General features: G+C 38.3%; 1 protein-coding gene across 2 annotated transcripts in view; it reads right to left on the bottom strand.

Moving 5' to 3' along the window:
- Positions 1–4707: 4707 nt before the first annotated feature.
- The window catches only part of SEL1L (SEL1L adaptor subunit of SYVN1 ubiquitin ligase), a 57268-nt gene continuing 35520 nt past the window's right edge, over positions 4708–26455 (bottom strand). For both annotated transcript variants that reach the window (XM_059056568.2, XM_067027939.1), the window contains 10 exons: positions 24849–24917; positions 22028–22105; positions 20911–20973; positions 19296–19383; positions 18824–18972; positions 17782–17947; positions 17164–17238; positions 15627–15799; positions 11992–12120; positions 4708–8935 (listed from right to left, as the gene is read on the bottom strand). In XM_059056568.2, coding sequence (XP_058912551.1) covers positions 8726–8935; positions 11992–12120; positions 15627–15799; positions 17164–17238; positions 17782–17947; positions 18824–18972; positions 19296–19383; positions 20911–20973; positions 22028–22105; positions 24849–24917 — 1200 coding nt within the window. In that variant the 3' untranslated portion in view covers positions 4708–8725. The remainder of the gene's footprint in view (positions 8936–11991; positions 12121–15626; positions 15800–17163; positions 17239–17781; positions 17948–18823; positions 18973–19295; positions 19384–20910; positions 20974–22027; positions 22106–24848; positions 24918–26455) is intronic.

The following is a 26455-nucleotide window of genomic DNA, read 5'->3' as shown; positions in this document are numbered from 1 at the left end:
GCGTTGGATCTTCGCTGGGGCGCGCGGGCTTCTCATTGCGGTGGCCTCTCCTGCCGCGGAGCGCGGGCTCTAGGCGTGCTGGCTTCAGCAGTTGTGGTTCACGGGCTCCAGAGTGCAGGCTCAGTAGTTGTGGCCCACGGGCTTAGTTGCTCCGTGGCATGTGGGATCCTCCCGGATCAGGGCTCGAACCCGTGTCCCCTGCATTGGCAGGCAGACGCTCAACCACTGCGCCACCAGGGAACAATTGGCTTTGCATTATTTATAAAGAAAATTCTAGTCTTCCTTCAGATGCTGATTCCATCCTGGTAGCTTTTAACTCTAACTTTATTAATGGGCTGAACCAGGATCTTTCCCTTCTAGTAAAAAGGACCAAGGTGGAACGGGAAATGATGTCTACTCTAGACTTGGTTACTCTGCCAAAACAGCTCTCTCACTCTCCCACCTGAAAGGGAGACTGACAAAATTCTTAATCTTCATCTCCAACAAATGAATGCTCCTAAATGAAACCCAAAGCCTCCTAAGTTTTTTCTATTATGGCAAAGAGCCAAGGCATTGGAAAAGAGATTGTTACAAATATAAGTACGTAGGCACCTTCAGCCCGTTAACTAGCATTTGTGACATCCTCCCGCTTCTCAGTGACGGGACTGCACAGAACTACAGGAACTCTTAATCAGCTTGAAGAAACATTTCCCCTGATTGGGAATGCAGTTTTTCCAGTCCTGACACTGGAGCCACACTCTCAGTGCTCAGCCCTACTATACTATCTGGGATTGTTTCCTTAATGTCTCTTTCTGATCTTTCGTTGTTAGTGTATAGGAATGCAAGAGATTTCTGTGCATTAATTTTGTATCCTGCAACTTTATCAGATTCATTGATGAGCTCTAGTAATTTTCTGGTAGCATCTTTAGGATTTTCTATGTGTAGTGTCATGTCATCTGCAAACAGTGAGTTTTACTTCTTTTCCAACATGGATTACTTTTCAACCCCACTACTATAAAGCAGCCCCCTCCTTGGAGTACTAAAATGGTTCAGGGAATTCCCTGGTAGTGCAGTGATGAGGAATCGGCACTTTCACTGCCGTGGCCCCAGGTTCAATCCCTGGTCAGAGAATTAAGATCCCACAGGCTGCATGGCGTGGCAAAAAAAACAACAACAACCCAACAACAAAAACCTAGTTCAAATACTGGGGATCTCTAATGAACCTTAAGAGGTTTCAGTCTCTAAAGCTATTCTCTTTCGTTTAGGCCCTTTGAGAGGTACACACCCTTTTCTCCTTAGTTTCTCTGCCCCTATCCATTTACTACACTGAGATTTGTTAGGGAAGCATCATGCTGGAATTTCTTTCTCCCAAAAGGATAAAATAATTCTAGAACTTGATAACAGACATCAAAGCAGCCAACCAGTGAACTCAATGACCCTTTGACAACTCTGGACCCTTGCTCCATCTCTGACGCTACTAGACTGATTCTGGAAACACTGATAATTTGTCCCTATTGAATCAGCTACCACACTCCTTGTGGGCAAAATCTCCAGCTGATATGGGCAAATTTCGCAGCCCACATCCCATCAGGATTGAAATAGATCCTTCAAAACTTCTTCCCAGCATTAATCAATATCCTATAAAGAAAGAAGCCCTTCAAGGCATAAACCCTGTAACAGAAGATGACAAGGCTCAAGGTCTCATAATCCATTGTACTACCCCCTGTAATACTCTGCTCTCCTTCTCAAGTCTCTTCACAGGAAGACAGCCTCCACTTCCTAAAGCTTTTAGCCTTAAAGGGGAAAGAAAAATTGCAGTTTGCTCAAACCCAGGTTTGATATTTAGGGCATCTGATATCAGAACGGGAAGTACACCTAGATTCAGATGGACTTAATGGTGACCTAAGTTTTCCAAAACCCAAGACTGAGTGCCAACTGCGAGGTTCTCTCAGGCTAGCTGGTTATTGAAAAAAATGTCTACTCAATTGCTTTTGGCATTTAAAACCTCCAAGGGCTGGCAAGACCTTAATGACCATCCAGTGCAAGCAGCCTCTTGATAAAATGAGCGGTTTGCCAAGACCATCCACTCACTGTGAGGACTAGAGCCCAGTCCAGAGCTTTTCTCCCCTTGCTATGGCATCCTTCCTTTCTTCCTTTGCATTTCAGCGCCATTCACTGGGGGCAGGACTGATCCCTGATCTCTTTTATGAAGGGATTAGGCAACTCAGGAGGGTCAACGGGAGAACGGGAGAATGCAAGACCCAACTATAAGCCATGGAGGTTGTGTATGGGCCCATCCCTGCGCATCTGTCCAATTTGTCATCATGACTCTGGCACTGGAATAGTGACTCGTAATTAAAAAGCTCCTTTCATTAGTGGCAATAGGTCTACTGGGATGCAGTGCAGTTTTTCTGTAGCTAAGGGTGGGGTTTCATCCCAGTTCACAGGCCTTTCTTCTACTTCACTGCTTTAAGGTATAAATGTCAAGTTCCTAGCTTACTTCACTGTGCCCGGTGAGACCTAATAGGTTCCTTCTTTGGTTTAGTGAACTTGAGTACAAAAAGCATTAGTTATGCAGTTTCAATTACTTTTAAGCCTTAAATGAGTGATGAAATATAAACACCAATTGACACATCTAAGGCTTCTTCAATTACTTTTTTCCTTGCCTTTGAAATAATAAAGGCTGTTGTTCACAGCTCCAGTGTGGACAGTTCCACTTACAGCATTTATTTCATCTAGAGTCAAAATAGGAACTATAGGGAAACCAGTGTGCTGTTCTCACCTCTGTCCTGGCAGTAAATTTCCATACATCGTGTAAGATGCTACCAGCCAAAGAACACTGTCCAAATAGTAAGCAAAAGAGAATAGCATCTGTATAGGTTGAAGAAAATTCAAGTAAATTCTTTACTAGTACAAGGGAAACAAGACCAGTGGATGATTCCCTCCACTTCCTCCCCCTCCTCTCTTGCACAATCGGGATTAGTTTCTATTTGTTTCAAAAAATTTTCATTTAGAACAAAAAGATTCAATTAATCAAATTTTCCTAAGGAAAAAAAAAATTTAGGCAATGCACGGGTGAAGAGTGGGGAAACCCAGATGCACAAACTCTGAAACTCACAGCTGTGCTTTCACATCTTGAAATAAATGTTTCCAAGAATGGAGGTTTCCGTTGTTCACATTTAAATCTTGAATCATGTAAAACTCAGCGACAACTTCATTTTCAAAGTCAGAATCCTTGTTTAGGATACTTAAATCTCATATCTAATACTTAGAAGACTTATGAGAAATTCTTTTCAATCCTGAAAGGCTAAATAAGAGAGTTCTATTGGGAGGTAGACAGAAGGCAAAAGGTAACTGGATTGAGCAAAACCAGAAAATATTTATATGAATGTTCTCAAGTCAATTAACTGACCATATTCTACTCAACTTATATAAGAAAAAAAATCACGTCGGGTCTTTGTAAGTGGGATTTAATACACAATTCAGCATTAACACTAGGTCATGTTTAAAATTAATTAATCCAGACTGAAAACATTTGGCCACTAGGAAAACCAGAGTTTTTGCTCAAGGTTGTTCAATCTGATGGCTTTCTAAGTAGTGGTGGAAATGACATGGGAAGAAATATACAAGATCCGTTAATGCAGAAGCATCTCCTTTTGAACTGGTAGGTCCTAAAGCTCATTTTATTTTTCACTTGACTCCTCAAGTATTTGGAAAATATCCCAAAAGTAAAAAAATCTTCCTTCTGTTTTTTTTTTTTTTTGTAGTTTCTACTACAGAAACGATTTCTAATTTTTTACTTGCATATATTTATGTATATGTCGTGACACAGTGTAAGCAAATTTCAAGGTCAGTGTAGCCAGTCAAAATTAGTGTCATAAAGGTAAAAGGGAGAGGCTGTTTCCCATCAAGTTGCATCCAGTGAAGACCAAGGACTCATTTTAATGATCTGTCAGAAAGGGGCTAACTGGTAAATAGGCATCACACCCAACATCAAACTGCTGATGTTACAGCTCCGATGTCCAACTTCCTCAAAACTTTTATTTTAGTCAAGGTCAAAGTCATCTTGGGTGGCTGACTATGCTCCCAGAAGTAAAATTTGAGACCCAATTTCTGCACTTGCCACAATCTGCATCATCCAAACTTTTTCAAGGATCTGATGCTTCTAAGATGAACATTTTAGCTTGATTTCTTTTGAGTTGGCTGCTCGGAAGTTAAGAGCCAGATTTGTAGCCTGGTTCTAACATGCATTTTGTGTACAAAGTTCACTCCTGATTTAATACTGTTTTCTCCTTTGTTTCCCCTTTACTTACTTATCCTACATAAATTTCATCATGTTGCACTGTTATGCAGCTCTGTAAGCCCTCCTAAAAACTTTCTGGGAAAAGGCAATGCATAAACAAACTTTAGCTAAGTTTTACCACAATCAGGATAAAAGTGAATACGTATACTATATACCACAGGCTGATTCAGGTCAAAGATCTCAGAGATTTAAAAAGGGAAACATTTCTTAGCAAATTCATATTCTGTAGGATAAAATTCAACTTATAGAAATCTGAATTTCAATAGTTAAAAGTAAATATAAGATGGACTCAAACTGCCCCTAATGAATGCTTTCCAGAAGTTTCTGAACTTCCAAAAAGGTTCATGAAAAAATTGAATGATTCAGGTTTTAAAAAAAGTCTGCCTGGAGAGGTGCCTGGCCATGGTACGTTATAGCATACAGGATAACCAGAGGTGGAATCTTTATTTCACAGGTTTCAAGATACAGTACAAAACGAATCTGTACATCTCTCTATTAACAGGATTTGTTTACACAATTATATTACACTTCACCAGCCTTTATACTGAATTTAATTAAATACAAAATAAATTTACAAAAAGTCTACCATGGTGTTCTTTCCATTGCCAGCTTACGGTCTTTTAAAACGTCTCCTAAATATTGTTAGTGGTTACACCTTGATCGTATCAATATTATGATTTTTTTTAAAAAATCAAAGAGAATAGTGTCATCTTGTTATTCCAAACAGGAAAGCCGGTGCATGCGAGGTGACTCCCTGCACACAACCGAGACATCCTTCTCACGCACATATCAGGTTTTTACTTGTGCAAATAGTCACTTTAAAATTTTTACTTGGAATATTTTCAATTTTCTTGAAATACCAAGTGGAAGGAGAAATTTACCTTCTTTTCGAGGACTACTACACATTTAAAAATCAGGTAGTGCCTCTGACAATATGATATTCAGAAATTTTGTATTTTCATTTATATTTGAGAGCAATGACTGATGAAAAGTATTGTTGTGAAAATAGAAGATTCTTTTGCTTTATTTCTTGCACAGTTGTAGTCATAATATTGTATAACATAATTAAATTCACTTTCAAAACAAACACTAGCTGTTATTGGGACAAATGTAGCCCACGTTGCTCTTCTTGGTAGGTAAAGGGGTTGTTTCTCTGAAGCATTTTTTGTTTTGAAATGTGCATGTGAAATGTTAGTCCAAACCTCTGAAAAAGGTTTTTTTGCAGATGTAGCTAGACAATATAATACACATGCTACACACATGAAGAGCCGTGGTCTTCATTTACAAGGCTCGCATGCATACTTCCAAAACACTGGTTTGAAGAACAAACATGAGGAGCAAAGAAAGGGAGAAAAAAAAAAAGCTTAAACAAAATACTTAAGTTTCCTGGAGGCAACAGCAGCTCCTTAATTAAATAAAGCAACAGATCATGGCCAGATCACCAGCAGAAGTTTCTACAACTTCCCAACGGTACAGAGATAAAATGGCTTAGCAGTAAAACGCTCACAAATTAACCTTATATGCAGAAGAAGGGTAACACATCCTCGACAGTATTAAGATTAATGACTCACAAGTTCATCGAAATGCTGAATAGTAAGGAATTTTGAAAAAAAGAAACCTTTTGGTTTATTTTTCTGTGCCATTGGTTATTAACCAAAAATAAGATAAGCCTTACCCAGAATACAGAAACAAAAGCCCCAAAAACAAAAAGGAAAAAAACCCCAAAACCAAACCCCAAACCCCAGTGCTACCTTTGTTAACATAAAACAAAAAGCAAAACAGAGAGTCTCAAGACTCTGGAACATCTGACTAACCAAGAAACCAAATGCACAAGAGAATAGAGGCTAAGTAGAGTACTACTGTCATCACCTTGGAAGGCAGGAAGACAGACTATAAAAGGGAACGGGAGAGAAGGGCTACCATGGAGAAATGAAGCCGTACTCTATCTGCTAGCTCTAAATTCTAACATTAAAACTCCTGAATCCTGGAGTTAGTTTAATGTCACTGACATTAACTAGCTTTAGTTACTGTCATTTTATTCAAATGGATGCCATTTGATTAGGTAGGTATTGAGCATTATTTTAGGAGAAACACCAAACCCAGTTCCTATTTGCTTAGGTATCAGGTCCCTTGGACAGAATGAAAAAGGGAGCAAAGTATTTTGAGACAGTCTTTAAATGAAGCCATAGGAACGAAGTTATTTTAAATTTACCGTTCAAATTTCCAGTAGCAAATGACTCAGGGTAAAACAGGACGTGGACAAAAGCCAAGAAAAAGATCTATTTGGGAGATTAATAAAAAGGACATGGCTAGTGGTACACTAACGGGAAGTTATTGCCTGGAGAACAAGACCACACTTTCCCATCTGCCTCTGGGTAGTGCACACTGCTTTAAGAGATGTTTTTTCAAAGTACTAACAGAGGGAAGTAAAGATAGAGATAAGAATGCTGCTAAAGGAAAAATTAGGTGGATGGTAGAAAAATATGGAAGTTTAGTTGTTAAAGTTTTAAATAAATTAAAACAGTTCCTTCGAAATGAAGCGTGGCTGCTACTGTGGATGATACTTATCTTGAAGGTTGGGGGAGAACAGGCAGGGGTGAAGACACCAACATACTGTACCGACTGTACTCAAATCTCTAATGTAAGAGATCAAACAAGTCTTAATATTTACATGAGCTGCCCAAAGCAACATTACACTTCTGAGGGTAAAATTTCCCACCTTTCAGATCTGCATTTATACATATGGTTCTCGCTGTCACCACCTCTTCCTATTTAGAAGCAATTACCTAGGAGGAAAGTTTGCTTACCAGGTTTCTCATAATACTCTAAACACCAAAAAAGCACACTACTTCACATTTAGAGCCTTCATGTTCATTACAGACTAATTCACTCTAGTTCTAAATACAATCTCTACTTCAAAATTCAAAAACCGAAGTCTTACAACTCTTCAAGTTTTCTGGCAGATGAGGGGTTATGGAAAAAGAATATAAAGATTAATATAAACAGATGAGGTCACCAGGCACAGAAAGGCTGCTCACACATTAAGAGAGCCTCAGACCAGATACAGGCTGGTGAACGCTGCCATCCGACAACAAAAAGGAATACAAACTTGGTTGAAGTTTTAATTTTTTCATTTGTGGTATGTGACCTTCTCTGTTTTCTTTGTTGTTGCTGTCATTGTTGTTTTCCGTAGTACTTAACAACCAGACAATTCTGAAGTGTAATAGCCTTGATTTTCCTGATGTTAACAGTGGAAGGGTGGTGAATACGAAAGCTAAGCCAAGTGGTTGATCTTCCACTGTAACATCAAACTGCAGAAATAAAAATCTCCCTGAACAGTACAAACAGGCTTTGGCTTTCCTCAACCACTGATTTTAATGCATCTCAGATTCTCTGAGTGTTAGTATTGTAATGGTAGTCACTGTATGCCATAGCTTGGCAACAATATTTCATATTTTAAAAATTCAGGAGGGTGGTCTGTTCTTTTGCAATAAGAAATACAAAGTAAAATAAATCCTGGGAACAAATGCTTCAACTTTTGGGAAAGTGTGTCTGTGATCCTGGTACCCCACCCAGAGTTCTTCAATATTGTTTTCTAATCTCTCCCCTTTAGTCCATCCTCTGGCTTCCAGATGAAGGCTCTGTATACTCAAAACAAGCAAATTACATTGAGTAATTTGGGGCAAGTTCACGTATTAGCTCAAGAAGTCAGTTCACAATGTTCTCTATGTATTCCATTCCAAGGAAATGAAGTTCACATAAAAGTCTTTAACATGGCCTTTCAGTCTTTGAAGGAGAGAAGTATGGTATAAAGTATGACAATCACCAACAGTAAGAAACCTCCCAACCTCGCCTTTTAAAGTAACAAATATGCTGAATATGTATACTTGCATGTGGCCTGATAAAAGTTCCTTGGTTATTGCAGTTCTGAAACACTTTGAAGACCTTTTTTTTTTTTTTTTTAACTTAAAAGGCAAGTTCTATTTTCAGACTTTCAAACATGTTAAGGTTAAATCTGCAACTAACTGGGTTTTCCTTTTTACAAAATCGATCAGTTTTTAGTGTCGACGCATGAGACCTTAAAGATGGCTGACAGAACTTATGCACATTGAAAGAATGACCAAAAGGACCCAAGAAAGATAGCTGCACACAGCAGACATTACCTTGAGTGTCTCGCATGTTTCCAGGAAAAAAAAGGGGGGGCAGGGGAGCCACTGAGAGTTGCTATTCCATACGGCACTGAAACGGACATTCAACTCAGTTTAGGTAAGAGTTACTTATCCCTGAAAATAAAGGCATCAGATTCTAAGCAGCTTTAGGAATTCAATGCTTCCTTGTGCCTCTTCCAGGAGGTGGCCACTGATCCAAAGTCCTAAATCAAATGCAAGCGTTCTTGGTAAACGATTTCCTTGTTTGTCACTGGTCAAGGCTGGCCGCCGCGGGTCACTGTGGTGGCTGCTGCTCGGGCGGCCCCTCCTGCTGTGGTGGTGCCGGCCGTGGCCCAGGGGGCCTGGGGACAGGCATGTCCTGGTGCTGCCTTTGCCTGTAAGCGATAACTGTCCCCAACAGCAATGCGATGATGGTCATGAGGTAAAGGTCCCACTCAGGTCCCAAAAGCTGGTCCATATCCAGCTGGGTGAACAGATCTCGAAGCTTAATGAGAAAAGTATAAAAATCATTATGATCATTAAAATGTAATAGAAGGAGCTAGGAAAGTTACATCACAGATTAGAGATAAATACAGAATTTATTAAATCAATTGGTTTTAGTAACATTTTGCAATGTGTTCCCCCAAAAAGGGTTTTACTAAACAGAGAACTACCATGTGACCCAGCAATTCCACTCCTGGGTATATAACCAAAAAAACAGAAACACTAATTCTAAAAGATACATGCACCCCAATGTTCATAGCAGCATTATTCATAATTGCCAAGATGTGGAAGCAAGCTAAGTGTCCATCAACAGATGAATGGATAAAGAAGATGTGGTACGTATACACACAATGGAACATTACTAAGCCATAAAAAAGAATGACATTTTGTCATCTGCAGCAAAATGGATGGACTTGGAGGGCATTATGTTAAGTAAAATAAGTCAGCAGAGAAAGACAAATTGTGTACGATATCACTTATATGCAGAATCTAAAAAATACAACAAACTAGTGAATATAACAAAAAAGAAGCAGGCTCAGATATAGAGAACAAACTAGTGGTCATCAGTGCGGAAAGGGAAGAGGCGGAGGGGCAATATAGGGGTAGGAGACTAAGAGGTACAAACTATTAGGTATAAAATAAGCTACAAGGATATTACATGGGAATTATAGCCACTATTTTATAACTATAAATGGAGTATAACCTATAAAAATTGTGAATCACTATATTGTATACCTGTAACTCTACAATATTATATATCAATTATACTTCAATTAAAAAAATAAAAATAAAACCCACCAGACTTTAACAAACAATCCAATCTAATAAAATTAAGGACAAAACAAGACAAAAAAATAAAGACAATGAAACTGAAAAAAAAAGAAAGTTTTAAAAGCCTTCAACTGAAACTCAAAATAATGTCTGAGGACCAGAGCTACGGTTCCTTTCCATCAGTAACCTAATGCACTGATTTCCAACCATTTTTCACAGGAAATATTAGAAACAAACACTGGGGACAATGGAGGACCAAGGGGGGGCAGAAATCAGTATCTTGGCACACCTCACCTGTAACCTATTTTTAGTGATGACACACTAGCTAAAAAGCTCTCTTCTAATGAAAGCAGGGCTATTTTACTACTTCTCTCATGTAATTGAAGATGACAGGAATTCAGAAGTTTAATAGCTGAACAAATAATGCTTTTTAGTTAGGATTTAACTAAATATTTAACAACTGAAATTGAACTTAGAAGTTATTTTCTTCATCTATGATATTTTAATTGTTTTAATGTCACTTAAGTTATTCCTGGTATTTTCTGACTGCTACTTAGCCACAAAGAAAGTAAATATGGGGCATAATTCTTCATGTTTAAATAAAATTACATTTAAAAGGTCCCCATAATATAATATTTGTAGGTACAAGTGCTAAAATTTTTCTGGAAAAAAATTATAACAAACTATTAACTGTGTTCCCTGGGGTGGGACCCGCAATAGGAGACTTTGTTTTTCCGTATTTTATGATTTTCTTACCATCCATACTTATTACTTTTTTTTTTTAAGTTGGAATATCTACGTGGTAGGATTATGGGGCATTTTATTGTTTTCTTGAAACTTCTGTATAAAACACAACAGCTTAACAAGGTGTATTACATGACCAAATCCTAGACTGTAATCAGTAGTTGATTAGTAATAAAAACTGTGCGAGACAAGGGTCTGAAATAGTCCTGAGAGAGAAAGAGCAGGCGGCCACACCGTCAGCTTTTCAGTTAAAGGAACAAAGATCCTTTGAGTTAACGGAGCGTACAGCATACCCTAGCTCACGCTAATGAACAATCATAAATTTGACATTACAAATGTATAAGCAATCAAGAGGACAGAGGCCAACATCTCCAGCCCTCTGGAGCCCTATACGTGGAGGACCTCAGTGCACGGGCTAGGGCTGCAAAAGGGAGAAGTTGTTGAATTCCTCTTTATAGATGCTGAAGCAGCATGGACTAAATTTACATCTGTGTAACAAAGAGGGAAAGCCCCTTCTGGAATCTAGTGCTGAAATGGGGCATCAACTTGTTCTGAAAGATATTAACAAAAGGTTGAAACATCATCCTTTTCTGGTCTGGCGTGAATTAAAGTTAAATAGACCTTTCTACATACATTTTAGGACTTTCAGAGTTAGATGCTGCACCAGTGAATCCATTAGGAGGAACGATAGGTACTGTAAACAAAACAGCAAACTGGAGAACCCAAGAGTACCAACATTGTGTTGGTAACTAGAGTTGGCAGTTTTGTTTTTTGTGTTTTTTTTTTGCGGTACGCAGGCCTCTCACTGTTGTGGCCTCTCCCGTTGCGGAGCACAGGCTCCGGACGCACAGGTTCAGCGGCCATGGTTCACGGGGCCAGCCGCTCCGTGGCATGTGGGATCCTCCCGGACTGGGGCACGAACCCGTGTCCCCTGCATCGGCAGGCAGACTCTCAACCACTGCGCCATCAGGGAAGCCCGAGTTGGCAGTTTTGAAGAGAATGGGTAACCCACCCATCTCCTAGCAAAGTTCTACCATTAAGCATATTTAAATAATTCAAGGTATTTTTAGAAAATATAGTTCCAGTGGTATTTTTAACATGTTCCACTGTCAGAAGAATCTGAAGTACAAGAGCCTGGACAGGTTCTCAGGTTCTACTTCTTCCCATGTCTTAAATTCTCTTTTTAAGGGGCTGGTCTGAGTCACTGCTAGGCAGTCATCTGATTTAATGTTTACTGGATTTAGTTAACTACTATTTCAAATTGCCATGGTTTAGTCTCAGTTTTCCCTAAACCAGAAAACATCTGCACCAATGAAAAATGCTTTAGCACTGGGAACCACTGTCAAATGTCACCTGGGAACTGTTAAGTGCTTTGTGGCTACACTCATCCCTCACCTGATGAGGTCCTTCATCTGCGAAGAAGGAAAGAGACCAGACACTTGCAGGTCCTTCCTCCCCTCCCCCAACTTTGCAAAAACGAAACTGTGGACTGAGAAGGTTACATCATTTGTATTTTAGTTAAAAGAGACATGGACCACTTACATTTGTTTCCCGTATGTACTGCAAGAAATAGACAATACCCAATTTGCAGAGCGCTAGGAAGACTGGTACTTGTGCATCTGGGCTGGCTTCGGCTGCCATGTCATAAAAACGTTTTGCAAGGTGAATATCCTATAATACAGGTAGTAAACCAAAGTTCATTTCTTGTTAAACTAAGTAAAAATAATTACTATTTATATATTAGGAAAGTTTATTTTACCTTACAAGTTTCATTTTAAAATTTCCCTTACCTAAAGAAAAAAACCCAAGCTTTACTTAGGTAAAATTTGTTTAATTATCTAACTGCTTAATTTTGAAAAACTTAGTTGAAAAATTTAAAAGTTAACTTGGGTTCCCCTGATCTGACATCCCACTTGCTGTGCAGATACGGTGGACACAGCTATACACCTATGCATAACACTGTTAACCTGGAGACTTCCAGGGGTGACCTGTAAGTCTCAAGTTAATATTTTCCTACTTATAACCAGTCAGTGTAAGCAATTCCTGGTTTCAGTCTGTAACAGTGATCTTCAAACTGTGGTAGACATACTCAAAGTTTTCCAAGGTGTGCATGCATGGACAGTGTTAAGGGACTTGCATCCTGTGTTTTCCTGTCTTAGATGTATTTCTATAAGGGGCGAAACAAGTCATTACTAATTTTGGCCCAGGTTGGAGTGTTCTGCATTCAGATAAGTGGTAGAATGGGATGGTGGGAGGTGCAAAATTCTCATTTAACAACCTCACTTCTCCCATCCCCTGACTACTGTCAAAGAATACCAAACTCATAGGTAAGAATTCCATGAGACATGGGAAAGAAAGGCTAAACATTAAGACTGACTTTTTCTACATATTTAAATATAAGCAGTTACTTTCAGCTATTCTCTATACTTGTCCCTAAGGTGAATCTTTTTAGTTAAAAAGAAGAGCACCTTCAAATAAAAGTAACAGTATGGTCAGTGTCCTTGACCTTTTAAAAAATGTAACAAATTTTATTTGTAGTCATATTTTTCAAGATCATGCATCAAACTTCATGTGATCCACAGACTCTGTGTGGATGATTCAATAGGGTAATTAAATCTTATCAATCAAATCCTGAATTATTTATTCCAATTATAACCAATCCTCCTCTTGTTTAATACTTAATATTTTTCTATCTATACTGGATGCTGGACTGATCAGCTTTTAGAGTATGAGTATCTCTTTTATTTAAAAAAACAGAAAATGAATAAGAAAAGGTGATAATGTCTTATAAAAACGAATGAAATTATTCTGATTTTTATACATGATTAATTATTCTTAAAAGCTGAATCCCAGGGTTCCCTCCCCTAACGCTAATCAAAGGAATTCTATGCCTTTTATCATAGTCTTTATTCATAAGAATTTGTATAACCTTTACATTACAAATTAAATTATGATGAGAAAAGCACACTGATTAATTTTCTTGTTTTACAGCCTATTATAAAAACAGACTGTTAGTTATATTACTTTAATTCTGATTGTCTTTAGCAAATTATTACTAAGTGTATAAAAACCATAACTTATGTGTAATCTTTACATTAGGCATCAAACCCATATTACTTTTATTTGAATTAACAAAGTCAGACTTTCTGATAGAAACTAAGTCTGATTTGGCTGACTGATCTGATAATGCAGGGAGGCTTCAACAACTATGTCACATGGCAGAGATTTCCGTGAACTGAACGCACTCAGCCTGCAGCTCCAGATTCTTGATAAAACTATATTCAAGTATCTTATATTAATATAAATGTAAAAGATCAAAACTTACATACTGGAATTAAAATACTCAAGTGTAATAAAATTAAAAAGCACTTTGACAAAAAACAGTGCATTAACAAAATGAAATGAACAACCTTCTAGATTTAAAAGCACATAAGGTCACCAAGTGTCTCTAAGTGACCGAATGAGCAAGGAGTATCATTAGCTATTGATAAGCCTTGGGAAAGCCTTTCAGACATTACTCCCAGAAACTGAGAAAGTATGAGTCCAGTGATCAGGGAACACCTCCTTTTGCAAGTCTCTAGTTTCCAAATCTTTGCTTTCAACAGAACTGAACGGAGGCTTGACCAAGTTATCAAGTGACAGATCATTAGAAATAATTTTAATGAATGATCAGTCTGATTTTTGGAATGTGTTATGGACTAAATGTTTGTGTCTCCCCAAAATTCATATGTGAAACCCCACTCCCTAATGTGATGGTATGAGGAAGTAAGGCCTTTGAGAGGTAATTAGGATTGGATGAGTTCATAAGGGTAGAGCTCTCATGAACGGAATTAGTGTCCTTATCAGAATCCCTAAAGAGCTTGCTGCTTCTCTCTTGCTCTTTTCTCTTGAGAGGACACAGAGAGAAGAGGGCCTTCACCAGACACCAGATCTGCCGGCACCTTGATCTTCAACTTCCCAGTCTCCAGAACTGTGAGAAATAAATGTCTGTTGTTCAAGCCACTGTGCTATAGTATTGTCACTGCAGCCCAAACTACCAAGACAGCATATAACTCTAAAGCAGTTTAAAGAATTAAGTGACCTTACTATAATAAAATTCTTCCCATTCCCATATACTTATTTATGTGAACAAGGTTCCAGTCATATATTAATAAAATGAAAACAAGAATTAATGGTAAACCTGTTCCATGATACTTAGGCTAATTTTTAAAAATGCTCTAGTCATCTCATTAAAAGATACATTTTCAATAATTACCACAAAAAGTAAAATTTTATCAAATTTTATAATATCATGAGGTTGATGAGAATAGTATATTAATAACTGACCAACTATGGCTAATAATATCTTGAGAATTTTTCTTAATACTTAAGAGCCTATAATCACAGGAAATAAAATTCAAATTTGAATTTATACACTTTTTTGTTTCAGATAAGCATGATCAGTGATCAGTACATTACACTGGTATACAATTCTGTGGGAATAATGGACTAAAATATAAATTCAGGGAGAAAAGGAAAAGATACTCTTTTCATTTAATGAATTTGCTGTGTATTTTTAAAAAATTAATAATGGGGTTATCAAATTATTTTGGTATTTAAAGTAATTTAGTCATTTTATTTATAAAAATGTTAGTGGTTAAAATAGCTAGGACTTAGACCCTTTGAAACTTATGATGAGATATTTTAAATGTCAAATTAAAAATGTGCAAGAGGATACACAGTTTTTCAAAATTATTTTAAGGGTACACAGGCAAAAACTTAAGACCGTGGGTCTAAAGAATGTTAGACTTCATTAGGAAGGTAAAAGAATGAAGATAAGTTCATCAGTAGCAAACATTAAATTCATTTCAAAATAATCTGGAAATGATAGAATTTGGCTATTGATGGACAGTTTCTCAAACAGCAGTTATCAACAGAGGCAGCACTGCTTTTCTGTCTTCATGAATCTGTCTTTGGCTTAATATCCTAAATATAACAGTGTAGATATCAATATGTGTGTGTGCTCAAGGATGAGAGAGATGCAGGGCAGTCTTCTGAAATATTACAAAACTGTCTCCTAACTTAGCACCTAAAATCTGAGCACATTCTAAAGCAAACCTATTTCCTATAAAAATGAAGATGTTTCCCCCCAAATCACAATTACATTATTCATACATCTGTTTCAAAGTCCCCCTCACCTGTTTAATGCCTAATCCTTTCTCATGCATATATCCCAGGTTAAACATAGCTTGTGCACTGTGCTGCTGCTCAGATGCTAGGCGATAATGAATAAATGCCGTCTCATAATCTACGTCAGTGCCAAATCCATAGAAATGGTAGTCTCCAAGTTTAATTCTAGCCACAGTATAGCCTGAAACAAAAGGTAAATGCAAAACTGCCAATAAATAAGGTGTGTTGAAAACAGAGCAAACTCTTATTTCTCCTCCTGCTAACATGTTTATATAAAATAAATGTTAATTTGTAACACACAAACTTTGTAACAAATTCTTCAGCCAACAGAGAAATTCAGTAAAAATTTAACTAGAAGGGTTGCTCTTCTGAAGAAGGCTTTTGTAATAGTCAGGGAGACGTAAAACAAAGTCTATTTGTTTTATTTCACTAATAATACTCTATTTCACTAATAATACTCCTCAGATGATCACTCTATTCTGTCATTTAACATTTTAAAATAATTCAACTGGGGACTTCCCTGGTGGCACAATGGTTAGGAGTCCGCCTGCCGGTGCAGGGGACATAGGCCTGATCCCTGGTCTAGGAAGAGTCTACATGCCGTGGAGCAACTAAGCCCGTGCGCCACAACTACTGAAGCCTGTGTGCCTAGAGCCCGCGAACCACAACAAGAGAAGCCACCCGCAATGAGAAGCCAGTGCACCGCCAAGATGAGAAGCCCCTGCTCACAGCAACTAGAGAAAGCCCACACGCAGTAACAAAGACCCAACGCAGCCAAAAGTAAATAAATAAAATAAACAGGGCTTCCCTGGTGGCGCAGTGGTTGAGAGTCAGCCTGCCGATGCCGGGGACACGGGTTCGTGCCCCGGTCTGGGAAGATCTCACATGCCGCAGAGCGGCTGGACCCGTGAGCCATGGCCGCTAAGCTTGTGTGTCCGGAGCCTGTGCTCCGCAACGGGAGAGGCCACAACAGTGAGAGGCCCATGTACCGCAAAAAAAAAAAAAAAAAAAAAAAAAAAAAAAAATATATATATATATATATATATATATATATATATATATATATATATTTATTAAAAAATAATTCAACTGGACCATTGTTCAGGCTTGGAGAAAAGGATAGGCAGACGGTGTTGAGAGTAGTATGTGTGAGAAAGAACTATTCAAATAAAAAGGAGTGGGGAAAGGCTGAAATCTTAGGTTTTACACCTATAGTCTATTACACAGTCTATTCAGTTCTCATTTAATACAACATACTAGCCTCCAACTAAAAACCAAAGAGTAAAGCACAGAATGATATAAATGTCTAGTACGATAAAGACCTTGCAGTTCAACTCAGAAACCCTGGGACCAGAACGTCCATTGTAAGAATGAATACCAATCATGAACGCAAACAAGTTAAGCTATAGTTAGTATCTCTGCTTAATTTTAAAGTGGTGAATGACATGATTTAATCTTTATGTGAGATTAAAAACAAACAAACAAAAAACAATAAAGAAAGGTCCCTGGGTGAAATTCTTATCCTAGAATTAACCAGCCACTCACCTTGTGAGGCGGCCCGGTTCCAGTGTAGCAAAGCTCTGGGATAAGTTTCATTCTCACCTACGATGGTTGCTTCTCCTACAAGGAAAGTTGAAATACAAATCAGGTGTTTAAGGAAAGGCCTTAGACTTTTAGGCTTTATCTGCAAACCAGGGTGGATACGTGGAGCATAATCTAAATTAGAACTGGGATATAACAAATATTAAATATTAAAAATTAAATATTAAAAACTATTGAAATTCAACAAGTATGGGAATAAAATACTGAGTTCAAAGGAATCATTGCATTCAGGGCAACACTACTTCCTGAGACACATTTTCACCACAGGACTAATAACGAGGCTACTGAAACACTGGAGATCTACATACCACTGGAAAAACAATGTTTCTGCATCTGCTGTAGTTTGAAAAATGTATTTACTGAAAGCAGTTAATTTTATGATGGATGTCATATCCATTTCTATTGTCAACTGTATAAAACTAACTTCGATGGCTTAGAGATCTGAGGTAAAATAACTTGAGCATGTGTGCTATTATGTTCTAGTTATAATAATAAAGAAGTATCTTTGTGGCTTTCCTTTTTAAACGGGTGGACCCAAGGCAGGACTAAAATGGACCTTACTCTGATCGAGAATGAAGGCCGCGTTGCTTTGTGCCACTTCGTAGCCTTGCTCCGCCAGCAGGAGGTACTGGATCACAGCGGCATTGTAGTCACCATCTTTATAGCTGTTATAGGCGGTCATGAGCCTCTCAGACCACCGGCCCCGTTCACATACATTCTTAAACAACTATGAAAACAGGGGAAAAAAATCCATACAAAATTAAGAAAGATATGTTGGAAAATCATTTTTGCACTTTGGCTATAAGCAATTGTTAAGCGTGCTCTCTCAATCTCTGGCAGTTTTACTAAGCATATATATAAAAGTCTGGGATATTTATTTGAAGCTTTCACCTAATCTTTAGAACAGGTTTATAAAAATAATAGCAAACAATTATATACCATTTACTCTGGCCAGGCACTGTCCTAGTGATTTATGTATAGTATGTATATTTACTCACTTACTCCTCCCATGAGGGACCACTCTCTTATGAGGTAAGTCCTAGTAACAAACAGCTCCATTTTACAAGTGAGGAAACTGAAGCATAGAGTGGTTTAGAAACTTTGCTAAGCATTTAACAATGTCCCTGTAAAGTGTCAATTATGAGAAAGCTAACAACGTTCATTTAACATACACTTTTTGATGCTGACTATGTCTCAGATACTGTCTTAGGTGTTAGAGAGACTGCAGACAATAATATCTGCCCTTATAAACGCTGTTCCAGGAAGGAAAGACAAATGGAACTAGTAAGTGTGATTCTAACACACAGATCCTCAGAGCCTTCCCTCAGTATACCAGTGCTAGTTGGCTAAGTCTGTTTCTACTCTAGAAGAAATCATGCAAAGAAAACCAGAATTAAAACAGTAGGACTGGGGGTGGGGCAGGAGGGAGGTCCAAGAAGGAGGGGATATATGTATACATATAGCTGATTCACTTTGTTATACGGCAGAAGCTAACACAACATTGTAAAGCAATTATACTCCAATAAAAAAATAAATAAAACAGTAGACTTTCCTATGGGGCAAATTAATTTTCCTACATACAGGTTGGTAGAAAAGCCCTTACCTCCACTGCAGTGTGACACGATCGCATTACACCTGTGCCGCTGGCATGCATCTGAGCTAGGTTATAGAAAGCCAAGATATGGCCTCCCTGAGAAGCTAAATTAAAATACTTCAAGGCCTGTTTATAATCCCTCTTGACTCCAATGCCATCTGTAAGGAAAATTACACGAGAGGTTAGGAATAGTCTTAAATAAGACTTAGCTGAAGTGTCAGAGAAGACTTACATAGGAATAAAACTAAATGAAATTCAGAATTCTTACTCTGGAAAGATGTGAATCTTATTAATATAGATCTGTACATCAATACAGATTAATATACTCTACAATGAAACACAAGATGCACACATCATTGAATTGGGAGGACATTAATCAGGTAGAAATTCGATAGCTCTCACTTCCATATTATAGTGGCATCTAGAGGAAAATAGGTAATTTAGATTTGGTGTGTCCATCACTAATTCCAGCGTTACTTACTATAGTACATGGAGCCAAGCTGTAGCTGCCCATCCACCCAGCCTTGTTCAGCAGCTTTCTGGAAATACTTCAGTGCCAGATCATAATTCTGTAGAAAAAGAGGTCATATGATCGCACGGTAAGAAAGCTCAAAAGGCTGATATACTCAGAAGTCAGGAGATTCATTCATAAAAAGAATTAACAAAGCATACAGAAAATATTCTTAAAATCATTAAAAGGATGACTCTCTAATTTTTAATTTTTTTTTTTTTTTTTTTGAGACACGCGGGCCTCTCACTGTTGTGGCCTCTCCCGTTGCGGAGCACAGGCTCCGGACACGCAGGCTCAGCGGCCACGGCTCACGGGCCCAGCCACTCCGCGGCATGTGGGATCTTCCCAGACCGGGGCACGAACCCGTGTCCCCTGCATCGGAAGGTGGACTCTCAACCACTGCGCCACCAGGGAAGCCCCTAATTTTTTATAATACAAAGATGGTAATATTTTTGAAGTCATGGGGGATTGACATTTAGGACTGCTAAGAAAAGCAAATATACTATTTTGTGAAACAATTTGCATGTCTGCTTTCAGAAAGCATAAACAACACTAGTAGAACAGCTGGCCAGAAATTAAGAAACAGTCATCGTACCTTTTCGATTAACCAACTAACCCTTTTAAACCTCAATATTTCTAATATTAAATAAGAAAAATTCTCTCCTTACTTGTTCTTCCCTGGGTAGCTTATCAAACATTATATGATTATTAGATTTCAAATATCAGACATATCCCCAAAGAAAAATTCAAACAAAGGTCACTACTGGATTTTAGTACCCTAAAATGACTAGAAGGAATCAAAATGAGACCACATTACTGTCTTTTGTGCTAGGAAATACCTACAGGTTAGAATTCTACACCTAGCTCTTAGTTTCGGGCCCAAATTAAAAGAACATATTGCTTGGAGAGATCACACAGAGATGAGGACAGCGATGAGGATACAGGAGCATCCAACATGAGCAAGTGGCACAGAAGAATGAAGAGCAACGGCCCAGGAAAACCAAGACAGCTCCCGGGAAGAAAGAGTTCAAGTAAGGTAGAAGCAAAAGACGTCCCGTGGGCTTGACATTGAGGAGGTTACTGGTGAGCTATGTAGAGCAGTTACATGATAGCCTGACTGTTGAGAGCTGAAGAGTGAATGGTAGCAGCTCACACAGTTCATTCTTTGGGGAAACCTGGCTTTGCAGGAAAGGGCTGGAGAGAAGAGAGGTGGTAGCTAGAAGGGCAAGGGGTAGAACAGAAAGCTTTTCTCCCTCTACATGGGAGGACTTAAGAATTTTCTTAGGCTTGGGTGAAGACATAGCAGGGAGATATTTAAGTCTGGGAGAGATGGCAGAGTAGGTGGGGTAGAGAGCATAGATGGAACAATGAGAAACTGCTTCATACCTTGAGGAGAAGGTGCCAGAGACACCGCCATTCTGAGAAGGCAGTTGCTATGGTGGGATGGGGTAAGGGGTGGTAGGGAACCAAACTCCCAGCTCTGGTTATAGTGAAATGGCCTCACCTGGGCTGACTGGGAGCTAGTTACTTCCCTACCTCACCAGCTGACTGCTCATTAAAGTCAGACGTCAGATTGAAGACTTACAACTTGAACTCCTCTCCCATAGAGGTAAGCCATTCCAAGCCCACTCTGTCCAACTGGGTTGCCCTGCCAACCAGAGACAAAGTGAAAGATTCATTACAAAATAGGCAAGGATAAGTGACTGCAAAAGAAATAATTTACAAGCATACTCAGAACATGGTTTAGTACTTTTCAATTTAAAACAAAATTTTCTCCTTCCCATCAGACTAAACATGATACTGAGTTTTAGAGATTTGACTTTCAACAATTGCTGAAAAAGAGTAAATAGTAAATTCACTTAGAATTAAATTTTGGTGACTTACCGTACGTCGATCTGTTTCATGAATTTATGATGTAAAACATGACATGTATTTAATCTTTTCAAAATTAAAAGTAGGTAATTTTTTATTGGTGGTTTTTCACTGGTAACCTCCCACCCCAATAAAGAAGATGTTGCCATGGGGCAGAATCAACAAATTAATATTGGGATCAGGTGGCAAGGATATGCTTAAGATCGTTGGAATGTTGTGGAACAAAAGACAATGGTTGTTTTGAGACCAAAAGAGAAAAATCTAGTATTCACCTAAACTCAGAAGGACAGAGGCATCTTTAAAAAAGTGTCACAGCGCCCCTCTGGGAAACACTCCACTGACATTTGGGACTGCAGTTACAATGTACTCGTTGACAAAGAGGTCAGTGTACACACTGGAGCCAGAGGGTCTTAAATATTCATAGGCAGCTTTCTCTGGGCCAAAGAAAGCCTAACTTATGTATCACGGTTATCAAAACTACCCAGTCATGTAAGCTTTTAAACCTCAAGTTGCGACACACATAGGATAAATTATATAACACCCAATTCCATTACTAAAATCATTATTTCCCTGATCAGGAAACTTCTCAATGAAATTGAAACAGAGAATTAATATTCAATAATCTGGTCTCTAAAAAAAATACATACTGTTTTTTACCGAGTAGGTTTTTTTCTAGCCAATTCATCCATATGAATCATACTTACATTAAGTGCTTCCAATAATTTATGGAGTAAGTCGATTATGACTAATCCCCTTAACACAATAAACTTTCCTATTAAAATATTAGTGATATGGTACACATTTCAATATACTGAGTCATGAAGTCTTACCATGTCAGCAGCTTTTTTAAAGTAGTGAAGAGCTGTCTCATTACTCTGAGGTACAATATCGCTTCCCTCTGAATACATCTGGAAAACAGACCCCAATTTCAATATGAGCTGTAACCTTCTCTCCAATTACATTTTTTCCCTATCTCAGCTCATTCTGGGTTTTGTTAGACTTCATGGAATCTTTCAAAAAAGTTTAAAATTCCCCACAGGATATTTTAGAATTAAAAGCAAAACCTTAAAAGTAGACAGTTTTTATATATTCTATGTCATGTCAAATTAATGACTTATCTATAAACATGAATGTATAAAATCAGTTCACTGATCAATCTCGAAAGAAAAAATCTTTTTATTAACTACAGTTATTTTATTTTTTAAACATCTTTATTGGAGTATAATTGCTCTACAATGTTGTGTTAGTTTCTGCTGTATGACAAAGTGAATCAGCTATATGTATACATATATCCCCATATCTCCTCCCTCTTGCATCTCCCTCCCTCCCACCCTCCCTATCCCACCCCTCTAGGCGGTCACAAAGCACTGAGCTAATCCCTGTGCTATGCAGCTGCTTCCCACTAGCTATTTTACATCTGGTAGTGTATGTATGTCCATGCCACTCTCTCACTTTGTCCCAGCTTACCCTTCCCCCTCCCCATGTCCTCAAGTCCATTCTCTACATCTGCATTTTTATTCCTGTCCGGCCCCTAGGTTCATGAGAACCATTTTTTTTCTTAGATTCCATACATATGTGTTAGCATACAGTATTTGTTTTTCTCTTTCTGACTTACTTCACTCTGTACGACAGACTCTAGGTCCATCCACCTTGCTGTTACAAATAACTCAATTTCATTTCTTTTTATGGCTGAGTAATATTCCATTGCATATACATGCTACATCTTCTTTATCCATTCATCTGTCGATGGACACTTAGGTTGCTTCCATGTCCTGGCTATTGTAAACAGCACTGCAATGAACACTGTGGTACATGTCTCTTTTTGAATTATGGTTTTCTCAGGCTATATACCCAGTAGTTAGATTGCTGGGTCCTATGGTAGTTCTATTTTTAATTTTTTAAGGAACATCCATACTGTTCTCCATAGTGGCTGTATCAGTTTACATTCCCACCAACATTTTAAAAGGGTTCCCTTTACTCCACACCCTCTCCAGAATTTACTGTTTGTAGATTTTTTGATGATGGCCATTCTGACTGGTGTGAGGTGATACCTCATTGTAGTTTTGATTTGCATTTCTCTAACGATTAGTGATGTTGAGCATCCTTTCATGTGTCAAAAGAAGAAATCTTAAACCCTGAGACAAATCTTTCTTCCACTCTGTCCCAGTGCAAATGGTTGAACAATTGCTTGGGATAAGCGATTAAACAAGGAAAAGAAGAGCTGATAGCAATGTCCACCTTCCTTTCTCCTCTACCACTGCTTTCCCCATGATAAGATGCAGGGTATGTCTTAAATTCAGGAAAAGAAATAATTAAAAGGTTATCTTAAAAGGTTTCAAGCACTGAATATCTATATAGTAACAGGTATGGGAACTGATAAAAGGGCCAGGAGAAAAGAAAACGGAATGACCAGTAGTACTGTTTTTATCAATGTAAGTATTAAGGAAATAAGTAAAGAAAATCTTTTTTTGAGATAAGGAAAATTAGTAAATCAGAGCAAGAATCGAGAGGGCTGAAATGAAAAGTTGTTAAATGCTAACAAAAATAGATAGGCAGGGACTTCCCTGGTGGCACAGTGGTTAAGAATCCACCTGCCAGTGCAGGGGACATGGGTTCGAGCCCTGGTCTGGGAAGATCTCACATGCCGCGGAGCAACTAAGCCCGTGCACCACAACTACTGAGCCTGCGCTCTAGAGCCTGTGAGCCACAACTACTGAGCCCACGTGCCACAACTAGTGAAGTCCACGTGCCTAGAGCCCATGCTCCACAACGAGAAGCCACTGCAATGAGAAGCCCACGCACCGCAAGGAAGAGTAGCCCCCGCTTGCCACAACTAGAGAAAGCCCGCGCACAGCAATGAAGACCCAACACAGCCAAAAATAAACAAACAAACAAATAAATAAAATAAATGGGGGAAAAATAAAGATAGGCAATACCAATTTCTATGCTGTAATAGGAAGTCTAAATGTAAAGTTCTCAGGTCCCAAATGACTAGCTGTGGCAAATACTGGTTAGATCTCTTTGTAAAAGCTTTTGGGATATAGTCTATCTGAGCCTCCTAACCTTAGGACGTGGCTATAGATGAAAATATCCATTGGTTTATAATGTGTTAGTTTTCAAAATAATGAAAAAAGGAAGTTTTGAGATTATGCCATGACATATGGAATCTATTTATTAAGTCTCTAGAGTTAAAGGTTCCCTTGCTTGAGAAAAGAACTGCAGAGAGGTGGGTGATGGCTATCATATTTAAGACAATTAAAAAGGTCTGCAGACACATTTCAACACACTCTAAATGTCTCTTATTCAGCATGAAAGTAAACAGGTAATTTTGACAGACTTAGCAAAAAACTGCACAGCATAAAGAATAAATCCCTTATTACTGTGTATAATACACAGAAAGTAGGGGTGCAGACAGTGATAGTTAACTTCGATGGAGAATTAACATACTGACAAGCAAATGCTATGTTACCTTTAAGTTACTTAAGAAAATGCCTCAGAATAGCACTTATCTTAAGACAAGATATAATATGCTTGTATTGGAAATTTTATTTCCAGCTTATATTTGGTAAATTGTAGATGATGAATACAATACGTGCTTACTATGTGAACACCTCTTGCTATTACAGAAAATGTTCACAGGATGTACAGTACCTTTCCCAAGAAGGCCATGGCATGAGAATTGCCAGCATTAGCTGCTAAATTGAAGTAGTCAAACGCTCTCTGTGAGAAAGAAATTTATGAAAATTATTAGTTGTTAATAGAACCTGCCCTTGGCTTTTAACCAAAATAATTACTTCAGGAACATTTAAAAAAATCTTGTTATACTGCAGTATCTCAGTTTAAGTAAATGGCAACACAACGTCTCCTGGTTGTCTGAGGTACCCACCCCACTTCCCTCTTATATCCAATCCATCACTAAGTCCTATTTCTTTCACCACCAAATACTGATACATCTTGAATCCATCTACTATCCTCCATTCCCATAATTCTAGTGTAAGCTGCATTATCTCTCAGCAGAACTTCTGGAACGCTCCCCTCCCTGATCTTCCTGCTTTTACTCTTGGGTTCATCCAAAGCGACTGCTCTTAAATCTCAACATGCTGGTCTTTCCAGTCCCTTGAAGTGCTGCAGGGAATAATACAATGACGTGACCAGACACTGTTTATCTCAGTACTGTTTCACCTTGCTCCCTGCACTCTGGGTACACCAGCCATGTTCCTTCCTGCCTCAGGACCTATACACATGCTGTTATTTTTGGCCTGGAATGATCTTACCTCCAAGGTTCAACTTAAATGTCATCCACGTCTCTTCAGAGACAAGTGCCACCTCCCCTTCATTAACCTATCATTGGACTCATTAATTCTCCTCTGTAGCAATAATCACAACTTATTACATATTTGTTGGTGTGATCATTTAAAAATTATCTAATGCTTCTATTAAACTTGAAGCTCTGTAAAGGTAAGGACCAACGGTAAGGTCCAGCATTGTATCCTGAATGCCTTGCAGTGAATGGGAAAGGTGGTACTCAAATATTGGTTGAATTCATGCAATTATATATTGGGAACTCCTTTTCTTCCGTGAAAATTTATCACTGTGTTAACTGTTTCACAGGTAGGCAGCATACACCACCAAGAATATCCCAAAACTTGTTGTGTAATGGTATGTAGCAAATTCTTAACCAGAATTCTGTTCTCTCACCTGACATTTTTACTAACCAGTTCATCTGATGCTTCACCGGCCTAATGACATGCAATTTTAATGACCTAAAGACACTTAAAGTTGTCAAAATGCTGTTTGAATAAAAATTTTCAAAAGCATCAACATTTGGTATAGTTTTAGCGATAAATGTATTTTGTTACAAACTAATTCTTAAAGTTGATGCAATATGGTGCTTGAAATAACCTTAATTAGAATACTTAACTGGTGTGGTAGAAAAACAGTTTTATTAGTCTGAAGAACATTTATTGAGAACTTAATATTATACATGCTAGGCACTGCCAGGTGCTGGGAATGAAGTGGCAAACAAGGCAGACATAGTTCATGCTGTTTTGGACCTTATATTCTAGCAGGGGAAACAATTACATAATTAACTAATTTATAATGGACAAAGGCTACAGGGAATACAGATTTTTCAGAAGTCATAACTGTGGTCCATGACCTATTCTTGGAGTGGGGTTGTGGTCAGCAGAGACATTCAAGGGAAGAGATCCTGGAATTGAGTTCTGGAGAACGAGTAGGATTGTTATGTGAAGAAAGGA

Source organism: Kogia breviceps, chromosome 3 (assembly GCF_026419965.1).
Source record: "Kogia breviceps isolate mKogBre1 chromosome 3, mKogBre1 haplotype 1, whole genome shotgun sequence".
NCBI classification, from domain to species: Eukaryota; Metazoa; Chordata; class Mammalia; order Artiodactyla; family Physeteridae; genus Kogia; species Kogia breviceps.
The sequence above is the reverse complement of the archived record's forward strand: the minus strand, read 5'-3'. Positions and strand labels throughout refer to the sequence as shown.